The sequence below is a fragment of the Hoplias malabaricus genome, chromosome 15, assembly GCF_029633855.1.
Source record: "Hoplias malabaricus isolate fHopMal1 chromosome 15, fHopMal1.hap1, whole genome shotgun sequence".
NCBI lineage: Eukaryota > Metazoa > Chordata > Actinopteri > Characiformes > Erythrinidae > Hoplias > Hoplias malabaricus.
Genome location: NC_089814.1, coordinates 34,798,956 through 34,816,088, shown reverse-complemented (window position 1 = coordinate 34,816,088; position 17,133 = coordinate 34,798,956). Strand labels below are relative to the sequence as shown.

General features: G+C 38.2%; 3 protein-coding genes across 3 annotated transcripts in view; 2 read left to right on the top strand and 1 right to left on the bottom strand.

Moving 5' to 3' along the window:
* Positions 1-924: 924 nt before the first annotated feature.
* LOC136668190 (proteinase-activated receptor 1-like) lies at positions 925-5,114 on the bottom strand. Its single transcript, XM_066645545.1, has 3 exons — positions 4,935-5,114; positions 2,708-3,387; positions 925-2,428 (listed from the first exon to the last, which is right to left on the bottom strand). The coding sequence occupies exons 1-3, from the start codon at positions 4,999-5,001 to the stop codon at positions 1,880-1,882; spliced, it is 1,296 nt and encodes a 431-aa protein (XP_066501642.1). The 5' UTR covers positions 5,002-5,114; the 3' UTR covers positions 925-1,879.
* On the top strand, positions 5,097-8,998 carry LOC136668075 (proteinase-activated receptor 2-like). Its single transcript, XM_066645320.1, has 3 exons — positions 5,097-5,240; positions 6,425-6,611; positions 7,887-8,998. Exons 1-3 carry the CDS (start codon positions 5,097-5,099, stop codon positions 8,996-8,998), a joined length of 1,443 nt encoding a protein of 480 aa, XP_066501417.1.
* A 1,859-nt stretch (positions 8,999-10,857) lies between these two features.
* The window catches only part of LOC136668788 (protein NLRC5-like), a 36,631-nt gene continuing 30,355 nt past the window's right edge, over positions 10,858-17,133 (top strand). Inside the window, exons 1-10 of the mRNA XM_066646491.1 lie at positions 10,858-10,987; positions 12,064-12,211; positions 12,462-12,572; positions 13,280-13,372; positions 13,552-13,662; positions 14,353-14,463; positions 14,596-14,697; positions 15,042-15,152; positions 15,452-15,562; positions 16,144-16,263. Coding sequence (XP_066502588.1) covers positions 12,138-12,211; positions 12,462-12,572; positions 13,280-13,372; positions 13,552-13,662; positions 14,353-14,463; positions 14,596-14,697; positions 15,042-15,152; positions 15,452-15,562; positions 16,144-16,263 — 944 coding nt within the window. The 5' untranslated portion in view covers positions 10,858-10,987; positions 12,064-12,137. The remainder of the gene's footprint in view (positions 10,988-12,063; positions 12,212-12,461; positions 12,573-13,279; positions 13,373-13,551; positions 13,663-14,352; positions 14,464-14,595; positions 14,698-15,041; positions 15,153-15,451; positions 15,563-16,143; positions 16,264-17,133) is intronic.

Sequence of the window (17,133 nt, the reverse complement as noted above, 5' to 3'; positions counted from 1 at the left end):
GCGTCAAGGTGTTTCTGCGTCACGGTCATATTGTAACAGCGTCACACTAATTACAGTGTAGGATTCAGTTAGTCGGACTACCTGAGTCCAGTGTTGACTGTCGTGTCCCAAGGTCTTTAAGTATTGGACAGGTTTGACTTTGGGCATAATTTGTGTGGATACATTTTAGAAACCAGGCTTTGTGGAACAGCCACCTGCATTAAACAACAGGTCTGACTGGTTTCCTAACGGAAATCATTTCCCGCTCAGCAGCTCTTCGTATGAGTCTGAGGGAGGGCTATGAGCAGCCATGGTAGAGCGACTTTTATGGGGTCCAAATGTTCCCTATTTTTAACCCATCTTGGTCCTATCACTGACCATGGAGAGCATCCTCTTTTGGGGCCAGTATTTAACCTGTGCACTTGCTGGTTCCCTTTATGAACCCAACATAGCTGTGGTTAAGGGGAAAAATAACAGTAAACGCACCATTATCTTTCAATGCAATTTCTTTGACTGATATTTACATTGACATTATACATAGACCAACATTTAAAACCTCTCATAACTTTGCACAAGCTTTTATCTTGTCCTTTATATCATGTTAAACTATGTAAATAAACCCGTGATTGTGCATTAAAGTGTGCGTGTGGTTTCATTTGAGGATGTGTCCCTTATATTCTCTTAAAGAAATCACTAACGGTAAACTACAGCTATAAGACACACTGTATTGTCGTTAGTTGCCTCGTGTAAATGTTTGACGAGAGCGCCACTTGCTGGACGAATGTAGAATTACCACCAGCAGACGTTAAAGGATCAATAAACTGGATTTTGGTTAAGACTGAATTTAGAAAAAAAAAACATATCCTGCAATTTAAAAAAAAATGAAGAATAGAATCTAATAATAAAGTAAGAGTGTAATAATGGGTATATTTATTTTTCAGGCAAATACACAAATATATGAACATTCACATACATATAGCAATAGCAAAACAACAACAATGTATCAAAATTCAATCTGCAAATTTATACACTTCACAAATTTATACATATATAATTATCCAAGTATAAAGGCTGGGGATTCACATACAACATCCACATATATTAAAATACTATATATATATATATATCCCTTATAATACTACTGAACGGACACTGAGCATCACACAGAACAGTGAAATTCACCTCAGTCCAAGAGCTGCTCCTCACTGTAAACATATTATACTCAGAAGAATGTTGTATAAATGTTGAGTGAATATGTAAATATTGTGGAAATGTTGCTGTCATAAAAAAATGATCTTTTTAACTCTTTTAAATAATTTTAAACATTTCTGAATGTATAACATGAACGTCCATTACACTGAAGAGTGTTTATTTTCCCTTCTCTAATAAAATGTTCATTTGGGAGGTTTTGTTCAGACAGCAGCAGTATAAACGCTGTTAATGTTTGGTAAAACTCGCTATTCACTCCAAAGTCTGAATTGTCCATACGTGCTAACTAAGCCGCACAAATAAACAAAAGTTATATTGAAGTTATAAACCTGAGCTATATTCTGGATGAATAAAAATAACAACAGCCAATGATAGCATGATTTACAGTAGATATTAGAATATGTCTATGAGGATTTAATGGTATTCAGCCACATAAACCTTAGTGAGGTCAGGGACTGATGCTGGAGAATTATTTCTGAGTCACAAACACCACTCCAGCTTGTCCTAAAGGCATTGGATGGAGCTCCATCACTCCCAAGAACACATTTCCCATGGACCAGTCCTCTCAACACCCCCTCTAGATTCCTTGCGCTTAACTGCTGTTCAAATAAATGAGATTTACATAGTATGTCTATGTGATATAAAGTAATAACACTGATTTTCATAGCACCGATACCTGTGTGTCCGTCCTCTAGCTGATGAGTGGGGTTCGTGTCCTGCATTGCTTGCCGTACTGACAGATTCCCAGTGATGAACTGCAGTGTGAATTACTGTCTGTTTGCTTTTTCTTTTTCAAACAAAACGTGCTTTTAATCTGCTCTCTGCACTGCGAGGAGCCGAAGTAATAAATCAGAGGGTCCAGACAGGTGCTGATGCTGCCCACACAAACGGAGACCATGTACGCAGCGTACATCCCGTCAGCATCCCTCCTGTCAGCATCCCTCCTCATCATAAGCTGAGCACAGTGCAGCAAGAGGAGGGCATTAGTCGGAGCAAAGCACACCACAAACTCCAGCACCACGGCGGCCACCATGACAGCAGCCCTCCTCCTCCTCTTTCTTGCGAGCAGTGAAGATGCCACAGCCCTCTGGAGCAACCTGCTGGGCCTGAGTAAGTGGAAGATGACCCCATAGCAGGACATGGTGACAACCAGTGGCAGGATGAACAGGATACAGATGATGTAGGCGAAGAGCTGCTGGTAGAGAGGGTTGTCCAGCACGTCATGGCAGGTGGTGCCAATCTGTAAGAGTGGGCACAACACAAAGTTACATGAAGATAGTGAGCTGAACGTAGAGGTAATCACTGATTATTGAGGTTTTCTACAAACATTTCGACACAAAACACACTGTAAAACACTTTTACTGTTTTTTTTGTATTTGTTGTAATTATATATAAATGTATACTAGCACCAGGCCTATTGAGATGATTAATCATTATAAATAATAATAATTGTAGGTTCCTAAGAGTTTTCACAGTACTGTATATTGAATACTGTAAGATATTGCACATGTTCACACACCTCTTCGATCTCCATGGTTTGCTGTATGGTCAGTAAAGGTGTGGCACCCACTAGTGCCAGGATCCAGGCCCCAGCGCACAGCCGTGCAGCATTGTGGGGCCTGCGCCAACACGATGACGCAATGGGCATTGCCACAGCCAGCATGCGGTCTATACTCATGCACATCACCAGCAGCACAGAGCAGTACATATAGCAGTAAAATGCTGCGGTGATGAAACGGCAGGCTGCCTCTCCGAACACCCAGTCTGAGCCCCGGACGTAGTATTGCACCTTTAATGGCAGCAGGGCGCCAAACAGGACATCCGCCAGAGCCAGGTGGGTCATGTACACCACCACCGACTTCTTCTGGCCAATCCTCCAACAGAAAGCCACCAGTGCTATGCTGTTTAGCGGCACGCTAACAGCAAAAACTAGCGCATAGATGGTAGGGATGAAGCGTGTGGCCAGAGCTCCCTGGAGGAATTTTTCCGCCTGCTCCGAGACGTTGAACACAGTTCTGATGCAGATCTTCGAAGAGCTGTTGCAGAGGTCACCATGTCGAATACTGACGTTAATGTTCCTTAGGTGGGGAATGCTAGCTTGACTTTTCCTTGTTCTCTCTTCAGGAAATGGGTAGTCAAAGGGTTCATAGGTGAAGGTCTCTGTGTGCTTGGAGAGAGCAAAACCACGTGGGCCAGTGCCTACAGCAACAAAGTAAAGAAGCATTTGGTGAAGGGTTCACACAGTAGCAAATATTTTCCCAGGCCTGGTCTGGAAATAACCATGACCTGAATCATGACCTGAACCTGAAATTGTTTTCATCCCTAATTCATTGGTTTTCTGCTGAAATTTATTTCTGAAAAACTATAAAAGTACAGATGTGTATGTGTGTGTGTGTGTGTGTGTGTGTGTTAGGACAATTCTAAGGGCCTTGCACTGACAGGGGGCACTTTGAGGCCTAATAATATTATTTTAATAGCATTGCCTTTTGTAGGCTTTTGAAAAATAAAACATATAATTTCATCTGTTATAATAAGAAAATTAAACATGGTTGTGATCTGCTATAACATTTTTCTCAAATTATTTATCACCCTGGTACACATGAATGTATATGCTCCGGGAATGCTCAGTTGTCAGCTATCAGTTTACCCATATTATCCACGTATGGACCTGGAATAGAGTAATAGTCTCATCTCAGTTCATGCTTGTCAACATTTGGATTTCTTGAGCTCAATGAAGAAGCTGGTGAATCACGCCCAATATTAGCCTTGTAAACAGATCACATTTAAGATGGGAATAAATGTTTGAATGCTAAATTGAGAATAAATATCAAATGTCTGTCACATAATCTGACTTTAAGGTGGAAGGAAAAATCAATAAGGAAGATAAGGGGGCAGAAATATCTCTCCATTATTTTGAGTTAGGACTGTGGTAGCCATTAAACACTTACTGTCAGTATTACAGATTGCTCCTTTAACATTATATCATTATTTTTAGGAGTGGGTCTTTTTTCAGAAACAGGATATAACAGCGCTACTATCATGTGCAATATTTACATCTATCTGTTAAATGTGAAATGTAGTTTTTAGAAAGTATAAATATGTTAACACATACTTTAAACTGAACAAGATCAATTGTGGCCTTGAAATTAATATATTAGGAGTACCATAGCTTTTAAACCCATGCCACATCATATGTTTTGAGTAAATAAACAGCAACATTGTCTAATGATTTGTCTGAACACACTACACATTGTCTGAAAAATTCAGATCTTGGATCTGAAAATAAAATATTATCTATCTATCTATCTATGATGTGTTAGATCTGTGAATACAGGATGTGTCACTTATTACTTAGAAAATCAACACCTCAAATTAACATCCCCACTTTTCCAGAGAAATTATTAAATGAAAAGACATGTCAGACAGAGATCAGATTGTCTCTCAGAAATAGAATTTAATATCCCTGACTGGAGGATTGGTTTTCGACAGCTGCAAAACACTACGTCATGTTGGTAGAACTCCTCCCAAACCTCACCCCCGAACAGATCTGGGATCAAACATCTACTGTTAATACATCCTCAACAAAAATTATGATCATGAAAAGTACATCAGAGCCAAGGTTGACCACTAAAACATAGCCCTAAAACGGATTATTGCTGACGTCACTCTGGGTGAAGGCCTAATCACTTTCTCGATGCCTATTCAGTGTCATTACTGTTAAGAAAGCCATGTTTGAAAATACATACCGTTGTTGGAAATGGCACAAACGGCTGGAAGGGCTGTAATAAAAACCAGAACAACTTGGACATCCATCGTAATACTGCACTTTCCTATGAAGCCTATTTAATTAAAGTAAGAGTAGCTTAATAAGGAAAAGCTGTTAAAGGTTTTACAGTGTGGTAGTGGCTATGCGCTATGTGGTCTCTCTGTCGTCGCTAGACAGCGGTGGGAGTCTCACACTGGAGGAAGTACATTCCTATCTGATTATGTCACACATGGACCCTCTGATCTGCAAGTGGGCAGTGACCGTTTCTCTGGGCCAGCTGAAGAATGTATTTGTATTTAGGAATCAGAGCTTTATTTTAACACAGGGTAGCAATCCAGCATTTGTTTTGGAAATGAAGGGAATCAGGAGTTTGTTTCACTTGAGCAGCAGGAGACAAATCTAATGTCTCCAATATTATCTCCATCTGTCCAAGAGACACTCTAGAGACAGTGACATGTGATTACAAAAGAGAAAATACAGAGATATTAAGGGGACATAACAGAGATAATAAGAATACACTACAGAGATAATAAGGAGACATTACAGAGATATTAAGGAGACACTGAAAAGATATTAATGTGGAACTACAGAGATATTAAGGCGACACTAATGAGATATTGATGTGGAACTACAGAAATATTAAGGAGATACTAATGAGATATTAAAGTGGAACTACTGAGATATTAAAGAGACACTAATGAGATATTAATGTGGAACTACAGAGATATTATGGAGACAGTACAGCAGTGGAACTACAGAGATATTGAGGAGACACTAATGAGAAATTAAAGTGGAACTACAGAGATATTGAGGAGACACTAATGAGATTTTAAAGTGGAACTACAGGGATATTGAGGAGACACTAATGAGATATTAAAGAAGAACTACAGAGATATTAAGGAGACACTAATGAGATATTAACGTGGAACTACAGACATTGAGGAGACACTAATGAGATATTAAAGTGGAACTACAGAGATATTAATGAGATGCTACAGAGGAGGAACTACTCTGAAAAAAGGCACTAACAAAACAGTTCAGCGTGATCATTCAAGAGTATCCACTGTACACAAAAGCAATAAACAAAAACAAAAAGCAATAGAAATAGTAATAAACATAATAATGAGTAGTCATTATTATAATAGTAGACATATGACAGAAAAATCTTTCTCTTCAACAGGAAACTGTGTAAGTGGAGGAAACTGTGCAAAACCTGAGGACAGGAAGTCATGTTTATACCAAAGTCTATATTTACTCCATGGTGTGTGTTGGATTTTCTGTTCACACACAACCACTGTCTGTTTACTCTCACTTTTATCATTTCTACCCTGAAAAAATCAGTGAGAAAATGAAAAATTCAGCATGCTTCACATTTCAATGAAAGCAGATGAATCTTCCTCTGTGTAATCACAAACCATGGAGATAAGACTCTGTGTGTGTGTGTGTGTGTGTGCTCACCTGTGGCTAAAGGTGAAAAATCCTCTCAGGAACAGGAAACCCTACCCAAGCTCCCGTACACTGTTCCCTAACACTCGAGATCACCACTCAAACTTCGATTCCAGAAAAGAATTCAAGGAAACATCTTTATATTTATCAGGTCTCTGTTCATCTCTGAAGATTATGGATTCATTAGAGAGCTCAGATCAATCTTTGCAAGGTCTGTTACTTTATTTTCTTTATAACCAGTGAACAGATCCAAAACTGGAACTAGCCTGTTTTTTTTTTGTTTGTTTGTTTGTTTGTTTGTTTTTACATTTTTTTGTTTTTTCTTGCATGTTCATTCATTTGATTCCAGATGACACTGATAAACCAGATGACAACTAAGTAAAGAAAGATGTAGAAAGGGTTAAATGGACACATTCATACACATATATCATACTTCCTGTAATAATTCATATTAGAGTTTGTTTCTTGAAGAAATAAACTCTTACTCTTCAGATAAATAGCTTTTTAAATATCATTTTCTCAGGTTCCTAAGACTTTGCACAGTACTGATGATTATGATCACTGACTTGAATACTCCAGATGAAGGCTCTTATGATTAGATTGTGAGTTAGATCTCCCATTTTCATGAGCCTCAGGCTTTTGAGATCGGTGCAGCACTTTACAAAGATGTACCACCCCTCACCTCTTTCTCAGCCAAACTCTCCTGCCCATTATTTACTCTCATATGGAGGCGTTATTGACATAGTAGAGGTGGAGCACTGTTCTGTAGAGTTACAGTAGACTAAGGAATTAAAAATTAAACTTTTACGCCACAGGCACCTAAGGTATGTTTGGAGAAAAACAAGATCTGGATTTGAAAATTACTACACATAGATCTGGGTCTGTTTTGCTTCTGGGGGTTGTGTGGCATAAAATGTTATTTTTATCATAATAAATGTGTCTTACGTTTGTGCGTTGTATTTAATTCTGCATTATTTTTCATGTTATTTCATTATGTTGGTTGGGTCTTTCATTATATATTCACTTTCCAAAGAAAAATACTTTTTGTCCATATATGTGAATGTTTAGTTTACTACGTCATTTGAACACAGTTGCTGTCCTTCACACTGTGTGAAAATGTCATGAAGAAGGACCCAATAGAAATAATTCTACATGAAAATACACAAAAATATATTCATGTACGGGTGGCACAGTAGTGCTGCAGGAAGTGTCGCTGTCACACAGGGTCCTGGGGTTGTGGGTTCGAGCCTCGCTCTGGGAGACTGTCTGTGAAGAGTTTGGTGTGAGCATGTGAGGGAATGTGTAAGTGTGTGTTGCCCTGTGAAGGACTGGCACTCAGGGTGGGTTCCTGCCTTGCGGCCAGTGAATCCAGGTAGGCTTTGGACCCACCGCGATGTTATTCCATTATTCACTGTGTTTTTGAGTAGCAGTAAGTCTACATATACAACCCTGTGTAAGACCTCATTTATCCTTCTGTCACTCTCAGACAATCAAGAATCCTGGAGCCTGTATGGATTCCATGTGCTGGCAGAGAATAAACAGGGTGTGAGTGTGAACAGCGCCTCCATAAATGTTTTAAAAGGCAGTCTCAGCAGTGTCTTCCTCCCTGTGGTTTACATCATTATCTTCATAGTGGGTTTACCCACCAACGCCATGGCCATCTGGGTCTTCCTCTTCAGGACGAAGAAGAAGCATCCAGCGTCCATCCTGATGGCCAACCTCGCCCTGGCTGACCTGCTCTTCATCATCTGGCTCCCACTGAAGATCTCCTACCACTTCAATGGGAACAACTGGATCTTCGGAGAGGAGCTGTGTAAAGTCCTAGTGGGATTTTTCTATGGGAATATGTACTGCTCCACAATCTTCATCACGTTGATCAGTGTGCAGCGATACTGGGCCCTTGTCCATCCACTGTCTGAAAAGATCAGTAACCGGATGACTGTGTGTGTGTGTGTTAGTGTGTGGATTGTGGTGTGGCTTGTTACTACCCCTCTGTATCTCTATGACCAGACTGTTAAAGTCCTTAATACTGGCATCATCACTTGCCACGACGTGACACGCCCAAGTCAATCAAATATTCCCATTGGATATTTCCTGACTATGGGCATTGTGGGATATATAATACCCTGTGCGGTGTGTATAGTAGCGTATTTGTTGATATTTCGCTCCCTCGGGAGATCTATAACAGATGCTGGCAATATGAAGAAGAAAAAGAGGGCTATAGTCCTCATGATCACGGTGCTGGTGATGTTCCTGGTGTGTTTCACTCCCAGTAATATCATGCTTATTGTGCACTACTCTCTCTTGGCTGCGAACATTCCCAACAATGGCTATGGCTTCTACATCATCACTCTGTGCCTGTCCAGTCTCAACAGCTGCCTGGATCCGTTTGTGTATTATTTTATCTCTGAGGAGTTCAGACAGAATGTAAAAAATACACTGATGTGTCGGAGTGAACGCACAGCCAAGAGGATGAAGGTTTCCTTCAGTGCTTTGAAATTCTCCAAGACTAGCAGCACATACACTTCTGATTCCGCCCACTCTCAGAGCACCACCTACACTTCTGACTCCTCCCACACACAGAGCAACACCTGTTAAGAGTTCAAAGAAAAGTGTGCACCTGAATGTCTATTTGACTCGGGTAAAATTATGGGGTAACACATGAAAACTCTTAAGCCATTTTTACTTATTCAGAGTGCTTTAGGCAGGGGGCGGTGCCTGTGCAGTGTGTGCAGGAGATACAGCGTAGTACTCTGGAACATTAGCGGCTTCATTCACATGGTGGCTCACTCTGACTATACCCAGGGTGTGTATTAGGAGACCAGCAGGATAAATTCCTGGTAATATCCAAGACAAATGTTACGGACATTTTTGTTCACTCTTACAGCCTTTTTAAATTATGCAAAATCTAGATCTAGGTTACTGTTCAAGCATGAAAGCTGCTTTAATTATCCATTACTTTGAGAAAAAACTATATAATGTGTACAACAATGACGGGGGACACATTTTGGTGAGCTGCACAAACAGGAACTTTGCAGAAACATCTGAAAATCCAGAGGTATTGTACAGAGCTCTATTGTCTTTGAACTACAAAAATTGCAAAGTTAAATGGAACTTTGTAATGGAAAATTAATCTATGCCGATCTGAGCCAGGCATTTCCAAGGATCACAGAGAGGCAACTGATGTCAATGACCAACAGATTCAAACACTTATAATTTTACAAATTTTAGGCAGTGTATTTTATATGGAGTTTCATTTTCTCTTTGATTTTTTTTTATTTTCTAATAAAGCTACCTTTGTACTGATTGTGGTTGCTTTGGTGTCGAGAGTTAAATGTTTACTGTGTCATCTGGGGTGTACTTATTCTTTTTCCTAAACTTAAATGAACACTGGCCCTGAGTTTCAGTTCTGGTTTTAACTCATCCCTGACATGGTCTTAAGGGTCATTCCACTTCCACATTAAGTGAAGTGTGTTAAATACACTGTGTGGAACGTGAGCGAATGAGTCCACACTTATGTCGACCTCAGAAGCAGAACTAATCCAAAATGCATTGTGACGTGATGCAATTTCCATAACAACAGCAAAAACAAATGACAGACAGAGCAGTTTATAAACGTAAAGCACTTTTAATGTCAAAGAACATGTCATGTATTGTTACAAACTATGTAATATAACAAACGTAATATAATGTTACAAACATATTCAATGTTCAGTTCTTGTGATCATCTATGATGTCTATGCCTTTAATATCACAGTATAGACAGCCCATTTCCTACCCACCTCCAAATTTACATAGTTCAGTTTCTGCAGTTCTGAGCCCAGAGTAGCAATGGCAGAGGACCTATTCTACCTGTTACAGCTCAGTGGAGCAACACACAGATTTTTAAGATGTGAATTTAATGTAAAAATGTGACATAGTGTTGTAATCTGTAATGTTTAACAGAACAAAGGAGAATTATGACAATGATTACAGGAACCACTGTTAAAACTGCTTTATTGGGTCCAAGGTCCAGTCTTGGTTTGAGCTTGGAGAAGGGCAAACAACAGTTTTATCTGAGGGAATAATATGTATATAGAACTGTCTAATATGGTTTGGTAAAAAATGAAGGTGCAATGCATACTTTAGAATGAAACCTTTTTTTCTGTATTAAAATCCTGCTATGGTTGTAGATTAAATCCATACTGGAATGTACAGCCAAAATGGATCCTATGTTTAACACATCCTGGTCCCATAACTGCCCATGGATGAAATTCAATATTTAAACTGTAGACTAAACATGTTGAGCAGCACGTTTGTGTCCCTCATTGGTGTGTTGAACTGTGATGGGCAGGGTTTCGAAATGTAAACCCATAAGCAGTTAGTAGGGGATGGAGGAGTGGGAGGGGGAGGGGGATACATGAATGTTCAAGTGCTTTATGAGAAAAAGAAACTGAAAGAGTGAAAGCAGGGTTAACGGTCCCTGAGCGGCACAGAGAGGCAGCTAAGCGGAGCGAGAAGCTTAGAGGCGTCTGCTTGTTTTGTACGAACTCAAATGGACATCTCTCTAGACGCGATGTGCTCCACGCAGAACCACGAGAAAAAAAGGTAAGAACAGCGACAACGAGGCTACAATTACTGACTAAGACGTCCCAGTACGCTCCCACTGATACTGTGTTGAAGTCTGAACTGAAAATTGCAGGTGGAGTCGTGTTTTCATGCTAATTAGCAGTTGAGCATAAATCAGATTAGCTTTTGCTGGACTTCTAAGGTTTGACAAAATAATGAAACGTAAAATGTGCGTTGTGCAAAGGTTATACTACAAAGCATGGTTTTGTGGTTACTTTTCGTTGTTAACGTTTTTGTTTCCAATTTTTAAAACTAGAATTTTTCTTTATTCATAATGGACCACTACTTTGAACAAAAACAAGGTACTGAAAATTTTAAACAAAAAATGTGGAGTTAGAAATGGCAAAAAGTAAAAAAAAAAAACACTAACGGAATTAAAATGGCAAAAGACACATTTAAACTAATCAGTGAGAAAACAAAAACAACAAAAAAGACACTGTTCCTGTTTCTTAGCCATGCTTTCGTTTCACATAAGTGTTTTTTTTTTAATTGAAGTCTGTCACATTCTCTGGTAATCCCCTAATTTTGGTAATCCGTCTTTTTTCCTGTCGTAATCTGGGGTTTTTAAACTGCATTTCCTTACCTTTAGTTCAGCACGAGAAGTAAAAAATGCAGCGTCAACTACGTTCATAAATGCATTTATTTTCTCCTAAAAATATCTGAATCTTGTGAACAAGAAGAGTAATCATTTCCTCTTCAAGAACTTGGCAACACATTTCCCAGAGATTACTAAAAGTATATTATGTCCAAAAGTATCCAGACATCCCTCTCAATGGTGTTTTAAACACTAATGCTCAGTCACACAAAGCTTGTATTATTTCCATAAAAATCAATATAGCATGAGCATAATAATGCATATGAGTCTAAGGTCCAATGCCAAGCATGGGCTACAGGGCCATAAAACACCCTGGCACTGTGTACTCTAGAGGGATGGAGCTACATCCAGGACATTTTTAAGAAACAACTTAGCCTTGTCAGATCAAGTTTTTTAATAAGAGAAATTTAAAAAAATACTTCAGAGTATCAATAGTAATCAAAACTATCTTTCCCTCCAGATGAAGCTGAAAGTTAGTACCAGTGGACCTGGTGCTGATGTGTTGTTCTTGCATACACTCTTCTCTCTAAAATAATGTCGGGGGAGTCTGGGAAGATTAAACACTCTGATATGAGTCTCCAAGAGGAGCACTGTCCTCAAGGTCAAAGGTAAGTATGGTGAATGCTAAAAACTTCTGTCCTCTTTTTTATATATTTGGGTTTAATGTTGGTTATAATATATCTCTTCAGCAGTCAGTCAGAATAAAATATTTGCTATAACAGATCTAACACACTATTGCACACAGAAATACTAGACATTTTCTTGAGGCAACTAATTAAAGTTAAAACTCATCCCTCTGCGTGCCTGTATTCTTGTACGACACATTTTTTGATAAATGTGCTTTTTTCCTGATATTAGTGGAAATGAGAAAAGGTCCACTTATCCTGTATCCAGCCATGTGTTCGACAAGAATGACCAGTCAGTGCCAGAAGATGACTGTTTTAAAGTGGGATCAGCCCATCAGGAAAGGTATTGTGGATTCCAAAAGCATGCTTATATTCTTTATAGGGAATATTGTTTAGAACATTTATATTTTATGTTAGCATTATACCACTAGAACACTTGTACATTGACCAGAATTGTAGGGATCCTTCAATCAAAAACTTTAAAAATAGTTTCAAATATGAAGTATGAGAACCTTTTTCACACACCTGTAATTTTAGATAGTTTAGTACTATTCTACTGTATTTATGCATTATATATATATATATATATATATATATATATATATATATAATTTGTTTTTAAAAATCCTGTAAAGAAAGTTTTCCAACTTCAGTGTTTGTTCCATTCAGTGTCTAATTTCCACTTTAGCCCTGCTCCAAGGGTTTTAATAAAGTGTAAGTCAGCTGAATGCTATCGAAACTGGAGATACTCAATTGTCTGGATTCAGAGGGATGCTTAGTTGGGTTATAATTGAATATTCCAGTCCATTATAGATCCACGACCATACTGAAATGTTTCATGAAAAACTTTCATGATCTTTGTTGCTGAATGCAGTTAGTTGTGTAGTAGTTGTTGCCAAACTTCATTTATCAGGTCAAAGTTCTCTTGGTGTTCTAGTTGCTTTATGAACATATTAATTTCTCCTGGGAACATTTCCAAGTTGATTGCTATTGCTTTATGAAACATTTTATGATCCCTGCACATTTTGAACATGCCTCTTTGATTTTTAGTGGAACAGATGCAAGGTCTCATTCACCTGTGTCCAGCTGTGTATCCATGAAAAGTGATCATTTAATGACAGAACCTCAAAACCCTCAGGAAAGGTATGAGTTTCTTTTCTTAAAAGTACAACAATTAAAACAAATAGTTTTTAATTTGAAAGCAAATTGGCCATGCAAGCAGGTAAATGTTAACAGGTGACTACTAGTAAAAATAGCTTGTGATGTTAATAACTGATTTTTATTTAATATAATTCCTAATACACAATCCTGTCTTATTTTAGTGGAACTGAGAAAAGGTCAAACGCACCTGTATCCAGCTGTGTATCTTTAAAGAGTGACCAGTCAATGGCAGAACCTCTCACCTTGAAGGGGGGATCAGCCCCTCAGGAAAGGTATTCCTATATGCTTCCTTGCTTGTCTTTATCCTTCCAAAAATGGATATTGTCACTGTCCAATTAAAAACATGTATGTCCATGTTTGTGGATATTTAGTTTACTGCATCATTTGAGCACAACAGCTGTGTGAAAATTTTATGATGAATGGACCAATAGGAATGCTCCAGAATTACTTATAAAGATATGTTTTTTTTTACTTTGACTTCCATTGAAAACTAAGAAGGTTTATTCCTTCTCCTGTAAAGTTAGTATTTTGGGACGTTTTTCATTGGACAGTGATGATATTCAAAATTCCATTTGTTTCACTGTTATATCCTGTATCATTTAAATGCTAAACATACCACTGGTACCAACACAATCAGTAATTTTACAGATTACAGGAACAGTGCTTATTCAAGAACCATGTATTAAACAATGAGCAGCAAACCTACAATAGCAATAGCATAATGAATTACACTCTTATAAAAACAATATTTAATGTAACATTTCCAATGCCCCAAACATAAGGCAGCCTCAGACTTGGTTATTGTTCTTTGGATTGTGGTCATAATAATCCTGTTGGCAGTCTATATTTAACTGAAATGAACAGTAAATATTATGCAGTGTTATGTGTTTATAAAAATATCTTGGGAATAGTATAACACATTTTTATTAGATATTATGCCTAAAACACTTTTCTGATTTTAGTGGAACTGAAAAAAGGTCAAACTCCCCTGTATCCAGCTGTGTATCTTTAAAGAGTGACCAGTCAATGGCAGAACCTCTCACCTTGAAGGGGGAACCAGTCCCTCAGGAAAGGTATTCCTTTATGTTATTCTAGCTTGTCTTGATCCAATCCCAAAATGCATATTCAAAACTCCTGCCTTGTCTGTTATGAATGCTTCTGAAATATTCTTAGTATGGAACAATTTTCTGTGTGATTATGTTTAGAACTGAGAAAAGGTCAAACTCTCCTGTATCCAGTTGTGTGTCTTTAAAGAGCGACCAGTCAATGGCAGAACCTCTCACTTTGAAAACAGAACCCCAGGAAAGGTATTCCCTTCACGTCTTCAAATTTCTTTCTCAGGTTCTTAGATATATTGCATCTATTACAAGTTTGATTCCTAGTGATGACGTGTGATGGGAGAGTTCAAGAGAGCAATAATTCTTTAAGTACATGGTTGAGTATGTTGCCAAACAGTTTAAAAAACTATCCCCAATCAGTGATTGTATTTGGATCTATAAGCAAATTGGCAATTGGCAGATAAGGCAAATGTGAACAGTAACTAGCAACTAGTAGAACTATTTTAAAGTACGCTACTGAATGTTTTTGTCACACATTTATTTTAAATGATTTTCAATGATAATTCCTGAAACAGTATCCTGTCTTATTTTAGTGGAACTGAGAAAAGGTCAAATTCACCTGTATCCAGCTGTGTATCTTTAAAGAGCGACCAGTCAATGGCAGAACCTCTCACCTTGAAGGGGAAACCAGTCCCTCAGGAAAGGTATTCAATTATTTTTTACTTGCTTGTCCTTCTATCATCCAATCTTGTCTTGTCTGATCTTTCTTGGATGTTGCTAGAACAGGACAGAGAGAGTAACATATCAGCTGTCAAAACAGTTCTGCCCCAAAAATACACCAGTGTGAAACAATTTGTTATTTACTTGCAACTAACTGGTTAAGATTTTTTTTCTTTTTGGATTATAATAATTACACAATGTAATGGGTTTATAAAAGTAACTTGCAATGGGATTAATTGCTTTTATTGAATAATAGGCCTAACACATGTCTGTCTGATTTTAGTGGAACTAAGAAAAGGTCAAACTCCCCTGTGTCTAGCTGTGTGTCTTTAAAAAGTAACCAGTCAATGGCAGAACCTCTCACATTGACGGGGGGATCAGCCCCGCAGGAAAGGTATTCCTATATGTTTTTTGCTCGTCCCATTTCCATCCAAAAATGCATATTAAAAATTCCTTAGTCTTGACTCTTTTTCCTTCTTTATGAGATATTGCTAGAAAGTCTGTGAATCTTGTCATTCAGCCTGGTCTGTGTCAATCATATAATAACAAGAACTGGCAAAACTTTGCTACACTAAAGAAAAAAAACAGGTTAACACATTTATATGCATGCTTACAAATACACAATGGTCTATTTATTTGCTACTAATCTTTTCAGATTATTTTTCAAACTTATAAATAAAAACTAAAACTTAAAAATTGAATGCCATGAATGTCACAGCCCTTTTTAATCTGGTGAAATTAATTTGCAGATTAATTAATGTACTGTTAGGTATAGAAGGCATCTGTAGGTGGAAAATTCTTTGCTTTTCGTGTCAGAATGACTAGTTTCAATCTCTGTAGATCAGTATTAAAAGTTTTTCAGCCTTTTTATAGTTATTGCAGATGACAATTTTCTGTTTCTAATGTATCATGCAATGGGAGTACGTTCAGACTTTTTGGACACAAAGCCTAACATACTTCTCTGTCTGATTTTAGTGGACTGGAGAAAAGAACAGGCTCCCCTGTTCACAGCACTCTTTCACAGCAGTCTTTGAAGAGTAACCAGTCAATGGCAGAACCTCTCACCCTGAAGGTGAAACCAACCCCTCAGGAAAGGTATACATTTTTTCTCCTTACTCATCCTAGAACACATTATGTATTAGCAAAAATGATTATATTTAATTTTTCTACTTGCAGAAGGTCTCAGAAATGTTGTAACGGGACATATCAAGGATATCGTGTTCCCTCAGCCAAAGTCTAATAGGAAAGCCAGCGTCTGTCATGTATCAGCATGTATTAGAGGCATGGATATCTTGAGAAAGGCAGCATTAATGCTAATGTGTACATCAAATATTTGAATACATAATAAGCTGTTACAGACAATGAATGAATGAGTTAATACATCAGGGAATTCCCTTGTTTCAGTAAAACAACACTAAGCCACAGTCTTCACATTTCAAGAGTGTGGCTTAAGGTTGTACAGGTGGGACGTTGGCTTCCTGCTGTCTAGATCCTACTCCTCTTGAAAATGTGTAGTGCAATATATGCTGGGTCATCTGGAACCTCAGACTGATGAAAAGCAGAAGAGTTAAATCAAGTAAGAACAGGAAAGAATTCCATGTTCACAACAGTTTGTGTCCTAAGTTGTAAGTCATTGGAAAACCTGCTCTTGTCCAGGGCCATCACTAGAGATGAATGATTAAGGGGCTAAGATTTAACCAGTGGAGTCTGGGGTAATTGCCTCATAGCAGCTAATTTCTTTGACGAGGTACACATTAAGCAAGGCCACAAGGAGCTAAAATAACATTAGTTCTATCTAAAGCAGAGCCATAGTTCCCAGTGTTTCAGCTCTCAGCGCCACAGCAAAACAAATCGCTGTAGCAGGGACTGTGTCTCCATTGGCTGCACACTGAATGATAACTCACTGCTGATTGGCTAAATAAAGGTGACGACAAATAAAAAGCGTGTTCTCTGTTTGGGAGCCAG